The 8,200-nt window shown below is 38.7% G+C and overlaps 1 protein-coding gene across 1 annotated transcript; it reads right to left on the bottom strand.

The window, feature by feature from the left end:
• Nucleotides 1-6,109: 6,109 nt before the first annotated feature.
• On the bottom strand, nucleotides 6,110-7,802 carry LOC133293184 (uncharacterized). Its single transcript, XM_061491720.1, has 3 exons — nucleotides 7,606-7,802; nucleotides 7,104-7,431; nucleotides 6,110-6,991 (listed from the first exon to the last, which is right to left on the bottom strand). Exons 1-3 carry the CDS (start codon nucleotides 7,800-7,802, stop codon nucleotides 6,110-6,112), a joined length of 1,407 nt encoding a protein of 468 aa, XP_061347704.1.
• Between the last annotated feature and the right edge of the window lie 398 nt (nucleotides 7,803-8,200).

Genomic DNA, 8,200 nt, shown 5'->3' with positions numbered 1-8,200 from the left:
TGAAGGAGAAGAAGCTGTATGCGAAGCCTTCCAAATGTGAGTTATGGCTCAAGTCTGTGAAGTTTCTTGGGCATGTTATTTCTGCTGAGGGAGTTGCAGTGGATCCGAACAAGATTGAGGCTGAACTGGATTGGGAGAGACCCAAGACACTTACGGAAGTGAGGAGCTTTCTGGGTTTGGCAGGTTACTATCGGAGGTTCATCAAGGGATTCTCCACCATGGTTTTGCCATTGACTCGCCTTACTCGGAAGGAGACTCCATTTGTGTGGACTCACGAGTGTGAGGTCTGTTTTTAGCAGTTGAAGGAGAGACTGACTACTGCTCCTGTGTTGGTCCTTCTTGATCCTACGCTTGAGATTGAGCTTTACACCGACGCCTCCGGGAAGGAGCTAGGTTGTGTGTTGATGCAGTTAGGCAAAATAATTGCCTATGCTTTGAGGCAGTTGAAACCTCATGAGGAGAACTACCCTACTCATGACTTGGAGTTGGCTGCTATTGTGTTTGCTTTCAAGATTTGGAGGCATTATCTTTTTGGTTTGAGGTTTGTGGTTTTCAGTGACCACAAGAGTTTGAAGTACCTGTTCGACCAGAAGGAGTTGAACATGAGGCAGAGGAGATGGATGGAGTTCATAAAGGACTACGACTTCGAGCTAAGGTATCATCCTGGCAAGGCCAATGTGGTAGTTGATGCTTTGAGTCAAAAATCTAGTAGTTCATCAAGTTTGTTACTTGGTAACTTTGATGTGGTTGAGAAGTTCCGAAACTTGGCAGTGACCGCTCCGTGTGAGAGTGTACTTCTCGAGTTGGAAGCATCTGATGTTGTGAACGAGCTGTTAGAAAAGACAAAGAGGCACAAGTTCAGAGAGAGTGTCTGGATTATGTGAAGAACCAAGACGGTGTGTCTTGGAATGATGATGGATTGCTTTTGTTTCAGCAGAGGATTGTAGTTCCTCGAGGTCCGTTGACAGAAGAAGTTATGGCAGAAGGCCATAAGGGTCAGTTTTCTATCCACCCTGGTGCTTCTAAGATGTATCAAGACCCGAAGAAGAACTTTTGGTGGCCGGGCATGAAGAAAGATGTTGCTATCTTTGTGTCCAAAGTGTTTGGTCTGCCAGAAGGTGAAGATTGAACATCAAAGACCGTCTGGTGAACTTCAACATCTTTAAGTACCACAGTGGAAGTGGGAAGGTATTTCCATGGACTTCGTGGTGGGATTGCCGAAGACTCAGGCGGGTTGTGACTCTATTTGGGTCATCGTGGACAGACTGACGAAGTCTGCCCATTTTCTTCCAGTGAAGGTGAGCTTCACTACAGAGCAGTTGGCCAAGCTTTATGTCCGCGAGATTGTGAGGCTTTACGGGGTGCCCGAGAGTATCATTAGTGATAGGGACTCGAAGTTCACATCTCGGTTCTGGGAGGCGCTGCAGGAGGCTTTTGGTACGCAGTTGAGATTGAGTACCGCCTATCACCCTCAGACTGATGGACAGACTGAGAAGACCATCCAGACCTTGGAGGACATGTTGCGAGCATGCACGTTGGAGCAGGGCTCGGCATGGGATAGGTACCTTCCGTTGGTTGAGTTTTCTTACAACAACAACTTTCATGCTAGCCTGGGCATGGCGCCCTACGAAGCACTGTATGATAGGAGGTGTCGGACTCCTACTTGTTGGTCTAAGGTTGGGGACAAGGAGCTTTTTGGCTTGGACTTTGTCCAAGATACCACCTTGCAGATCTAGATGATCCGTGAAAAGTTGAAGCAGGCGCAGAATCGCCAGAAGAGCTACTATGATGTCAAGCATCATCCGCTGGAGTTCAGTGAGGGTGAGCACGTGTTTGTGAGACTTTCACCTGTCACCGGTGTAGGTCGGGCACTCGGAGTGAGGAAGCTGAGCCCGCGATATATTGGGCCATACCAGATCCTTGGTAGAGTAGGACCTGTTGCCTACCGGCTTGCCTTGCCTCCGAACCTGGCTAACATCCACGACGTGTTTCACGTGTCTCAGCTTCGGAAGTACATAGCAGATCCGTCGCACGTGGTGCAACCAGATGATGTGGAGGTTCGGGAGAACTTGAAGACTCACGTCGGACCACTCAGAATTCTCGATCGTGGCGAGAAGCAGCTGAGGAGCAAGATCATTCCAATGGTCAAGGTGTAGTGGACCGGAAGAACTCCTTAGGAGTGTACATGGGAGCGTGAGGACGAGTTTCTCCGGCAGTAACCCGAGTTTCGACCAGGTATGTTTCTGATTTTGAGGTCAAAATCCTAAAAAGGTGGGGTAAATGTAAGAACCTGCATCGTTAATTAAGGTATTTAATTAATTAATTATGCAAAATTAGGAAATGATTCCATAATTGACCCTAATAATTATTTATGAGGCTTAATAATTATAATAAGTGGGTTAGAATGCTGAAAGTCGTTTTTCGGAAGAAAAGCGCAGATACCGGTTCTGCTAGTCGGTATAAATGTGTACCAAAAAAGTATCCCGGAAAATTAAAGTAAGTACATGATAATTACTAGAATATTATGTAGGACTTGTAAAACGAGTTTCAAGTCCAAATAATGAGAACTTGTGCTAGAAACCGGTATTGGCTTTGAAAAGCGCGTACCGGTAAGGTGCTCAGAAAAATATAATAAAAATATGATAATTCTTGAAAAATTATGTAGTTTCAGAATCCAAAGTTTGGGATTAAAATGCTAAGCTTAGCAATTAAAGTTAATACTGTGTGTTTAAGTGTGTTTGGGCTATAAATACTCTTATTATGGACACAAAACCCTAGGATCAGATTTCTATACGTGAGTTTGGGGCTGACCATCTGCTGGTTACTGTTCCATTGACTTTCCCTTCCATTTTTTGAGCCAAGTTGTGATCTTTCTTGATTTTCTTCACATTTCCTGCTTGTAAACACTTGTGGGTGGCTTGGTGAGGGTGAGAGATAGCTTGTCTTGGTGTTCCAGCTACTGTGTTTGAGGGGAGTAGGCTGAGTTTGAGAGTTGGAGAGGAGTCATCTTGTTCTTGGTGTTTTGGAGCTTCAAGGAGCCTTCTTTTGTGTAAAAGAACCACCTTTGTGCACCATTTTCGTGTGCAGTGAGAGACAGAATCTTGGAAGTGTCTAGTGAGCTCCAAGAGCATCTCCATTCTGAGTTTTGAGCCTTGGTATGTTGTACCAACCTTTAACTTGAGTTTTAAGGCTTAAAAATGGTACCTTGATTCACCTAATGACTAAAAGATGATTACTTGTTGTTGGGTAATGTTGAACACGCCTAGAAATGCATGATTAGGTGTTTAAAATCGATAAAAAAGGAACCTTTAAGGGATATCTTCACGAAAATGCAGAAACTGTATTCTGTCGTGAAATATCCGGATATTTGTCGAACAGATATCCGGATATTGGATATCCGGATATGTGGTTTTGGGATATCTGGATATTGGATATCTGGATATGTGAATCTGTATATCCGGATATTGCATATCCAGATATGGACAGTGAGATATCCGGATATTGCATATCCGGATATGGTCCCGAGGAATATCCGGATATTCAGGGATTTCGTGAAACAGTAGTTGTGTTGTGTGTCCAGTAGGCTATTGGGGGTTTGTGGACCCTAGTTTGATGAAGATGAACTTCTGTATTTAATGGACTAAGCCAGAATCATGGGATTAAGGGCTTGTGGCTTTGATAGAAGCTTTAAGACTTGAGAACGTAATGAAAAGGCGTTGTCTTTAATTTGTATGCATGTGGTACATGTTTATTGATTTATATTTGGTCCATATCATATTGTCATCTGCTGTGATTGGACTTTGAGCTTGTGGCGTTGGATAGCTAGCTTAGAGGTAAGCTTTCGTGTCCTCGGTTTAGCCATGTTGTGGTTCCACCATGTCTCATGGGGATATGGTATATGCATGTTGTGTTACATGCTTTTGATGTTTTGGAAATGCTGTTGAGCTATTGTATGTTAGTGCCTTGTTGATATGCATGGAGGTGTTCCACCTATACGGTAAGCCTGAGTATGTAGAACATACAAGAGGGTGAGGCTGTGGGTGAGGTGCAAACGATGTTCCTTGTACTACATGTAGGGAATAGACGTATTCCTACATTTCTCTAGCCAGTAGATAGTGATTACACACATGCCATAGATATCTGTTGCACTACATAGTTTTGGAACTGATAATGATATAAATGCTTTTAGAACTTATATTGCACATGTAAGTGAGCTTGGGGTGGAAGATCCTTGAGGACCCCTTGTCTTACTGAGATTTCTTGTTTAGAGATCTCACCCCACGTTTGGGGAATGATTATTTCAGGGTCAGGTAATGTTGAGACCTCATGCGGCAGGAGGCCGGAGCTGAGTTAGATTGCTGTTATATTATGCTGCCATGATTGGATGTTGGATTTGCATGCTGCTTATATGCTTATAGCTTCAGTTTATGTTTATGGAGTTTATGTTGAGACTGGTTGTTTACTATGTTTATTTGGTGAGCATGGGGATTGTCCATGACACATAGTATTGTTATGTCTTGATTATGTCTTGAGTCTCTTGGTGTTGTAATAATGTATCAGGATATTGTCCGGATTACTTGATGTAATGCTGTGATTTGGATACACACTTTATTTATATATTGAGGTATTTCAGTAGATGTCTTATTGCAATTTACATACAGGCGATATTTTATGAAATTGATTAAGTAATCAAGTTGGTAATTGATAATGACGTCATAATTGAAAAGAAAAAGAATATTCTGCATTTTTAATTAAGCACCGCTTAATACGATGAAATGTTAATATTCCGGATATACACGGGGTGTTACACTTTGCATCTTGGTATTGATTAGAGAGAATCAGAGAAGTACATGTAAAGCACTCTTATGCTCAAGTCAATAGATATTTTATGTGATCAAGTTTAAATAGATAGATGCTCATACCTCAACTTACTGTTTATATGTAAATATATCATGGAACGCCTAATGTCATGCTATGCCTTCTAGGTGCAGCCATTAAGGGGGTAATAGAGTTAAACAGCCGATGTCGGGTGATTGTAATTAATTGAACAGCTGATGTCGTATATCAAAGTGTTTCAGGAGTAATAGTTGTTGGGTCTCTTGCGTCTTTCACTTGTTAGTACTATAATCCTGTGTGTACAAGTCCAAATTAGTTTTTTTTTCTAAAAAAAAAATCGAATCAATCTATTTGTTTACTCTGATAATTTAAGCCGTATTCGATCGTACCGTAATTAATAATGCACATTAAAATAGAGTGGTAATCAGTGGCGGAGCCAGGAATTTTAATGAGAGGAGGCCGGAAAAAAAACTATATTATAAATAAAAGTGTTTGAAATACAACACAAATCTAATATACAAAAATTAAAAGAAATCTATCACATAAATTAAGATTACTTCACTTGACTCTTACTATACGTGTTTTCATATTGTTAAACTCATCTGTAATGAATCCTTCCTAAAACTCAAAACAATTTCTTTTTCAATGTATGAAATCAAAGAATCATCAAGAAATTGGTTTTCCATTCTATTTCGGAGCCTGGTCTTGATTATCTTCATAGCTGATAAAGATCTTTCAGTAGTTGCTATAGAAACTGAAAGAGTGAGTACAAGTCTAATCTCTCTATCAATAAGAGGGTAAATGATGGACTTTCCGGTTCTTGCTAGCCCTTGACATAATTCAGATGTAGTTGATAAATTAATCATATATGGATGTTTAGGAATATCAAGCTCAAAATGTTGTAACTCCATCTTCAAATGCAACTTTTCCTGTTCTGTGAAATCTCTAGAATAAAATTTATCAACAAGTTTGCAAATATCATCACTATTAAATGACTTGTACCTGTTTCTTGGATCTAAAGTCATGCTCAAAGCAAGTAATTCAACAGTATTATCATTGAACCTGCTATTTAATTCTTGCAATTGATAATCAATTGTAGCACAAAGATATTTACCCAATAAAACTTTTCAGTAGAAAAATCACCTTGTTCATTTCGAGCACGACCTCTCCTTCCAATATATTTTGCACGCATATCTGGAATGTCAATGTCATATTTTATGCAAAATTCTTGAACATGAACCAAAAAAGCATCCCAACCTGTCTATCTTAATTTCTAAAGGGACTCTTTTGTAGTTGAAACCAAATGTAAAGCATTTGAAATATCTTGAGACTCTCGTTGCAAAGCTTGACAAAGGACTTCAGTAATACCCATAATTTCCTTCATAAGGTGCGATACGATGACAAAATCAAAAGATGTCAATGATGAGTATGCATTATCTGCATCTCCACGATGTGATGCTATCTTTCCTTTATTAGAAATATTGTCAAGAACTTCACATATGCTTTTAAACATTTTAAACAAACTGCATATGGAATTGTAATGAGAACTCCAACGAGTAGCTCCAGCTCGATGCAAAGTACCAATCTGATTAAGACCAACTCCAGATTCAAGTTCATCAATAGCAATCATTCTTGCAATTTCAATTTTTTGGGCAGCCTTTAACTCATCATTACGCTTACAAGAGGAAGTAACAATATTAATTATGAAGTTCAATTTTTCAAAAAATTGATGAACATGTTTTACCTCATGAGATGCAGCAACCAAGGCAAGTTGAAGCCGATGAGCTAAGCAATGGACATAATAAGCATATGGACACTCAATGCAAATTAAAGCCTGCAGTCCATTCCATTCACCTCGCATATTGCTAGCTCCATCATAGCCTTGTCCTCGAATATTTTGAATATCAAGATTATGGTGACAAAGAGTGTTGAGTATTCCTTGTTTCAAAGTCTTAGCACTTGTATCTTCCACATGTACAAGACCGAAAAACCTTTCCCGTATAAAATCATCTTTATCTACGAATCTCAAAACAATAGCCATATGCTCCTTTTTAGATACATCACTAACTTCATCAACAATAAGACAAAACTTGGCATTGGAAATTTCTTCCCGTATTGTTTTCTTTACCTTTTCAGAGAAAACATGAAGAATTTCCTTTTGAATTTGAGAGGAACTATATGATGCATTTTAAGGAGCTTTTCTAAAACAAATGCTACAACTTCTTGATTATAGGAAGCTAAAAACTTTATCATCTGAAGAAAATTACCTTGATAATTGAATCTGAGCTTTCATCATGACCTCTAAAAGCACATCCTTGAAGAGCAAGCCATCTTGTCATGTCCGCAGAAACTTGTAGTCTCAAACGATTAGTTGCAATCTCCTGAGAAGTAAGTTTTTCAACCAATGTCTCAATATGTTGATATTGGTTCATAAGATCACTACATGAACTCACAACATTTTTATGCATTGAGATAACATTTTTTCCAACATGGCGTAGAAAAGCACAATTTTCTTCATCATTAACCTTTTTCCAATTTCTAAATCCCTCAACAACAAATGTATTAAGTCCAGGACGACCATTGCCACATGGTTTACTAAATAAATAACAAGGCAAACAAAATGCGCATCTTTAGAAGGAGAATTCTCTAACCAAGATGGAAACAAATCAAACTAAGAAGAGAGAAAATGACGTCGATTCTTCTCTGGCCCATAGAAAGGATAATTTTGAAGCTTGCACTGAAATGGACCAAGTTTAAGATAAACACGACCATATTGGAGGACGTAGTGCAGGATTTCTTTCCAATGAAGCAAGATCAACTTCTTTAACTGCCTCTTTATTTTTAATTCTAAGAGACTTTGAAGAAGGAGTCTTAGTATTTGACAATTCGACATTAGGAGTAGACGAGGGCAAAGACTCACTATTCTTTCTCTTAAAATAAGAATCAATAGTAGTACTTTTCCCCATAATACTCTAACCTACAAGGAGCATGAATTATTTCATGACCAGTATGATTTTAAAAATATTATTAATATTAAACCACTAAAAAATATATGCAATTAATTTCTATGTTCATGGCAGTTAATGGATAAAGTTAGAAACATTAAAATAATTTTCTATGTTCATAGGAAGTTAAATAATTTTCTATGAAAACATGTCTTATTAAATAATTGTTTTTCAAGTTTCAACACACCTCTTGATGTCCTTTGGTTCTTCCTTCTTCGGTAATTCTTTTTTCTCTTCTTCTTAAAAATAATAACCTTTGCATCTAGTGCCTAAGACGAAGGAAAAATAAGCACACATGAAAGCATATTGAGAATTAAACTTTATAGGTTATCAACTTATGATACTATTAGAGGTTATGT

Source organism: Gastrolobium bilobum, unplaced genomic scaffold, assembly GCF_033153095.1.
Source record: "Gastrolobium bilobum isolate Gb01-03AN ecotype WA unplaced genomic scaffold, APGP_CSIRO_Gbil_v1 utg16380, whole genome shotgun sequence".
Lineage (NCBI taxonomy): Eukaryota > Viridiplantae > Streptophyta > Magnoliopsida > Fabales > Fabaceae > Gastrolobium > Gastrolobium bilobum.
This window is presented reverse-complemented; position numbering and strand designations above follow the sequence as displayed.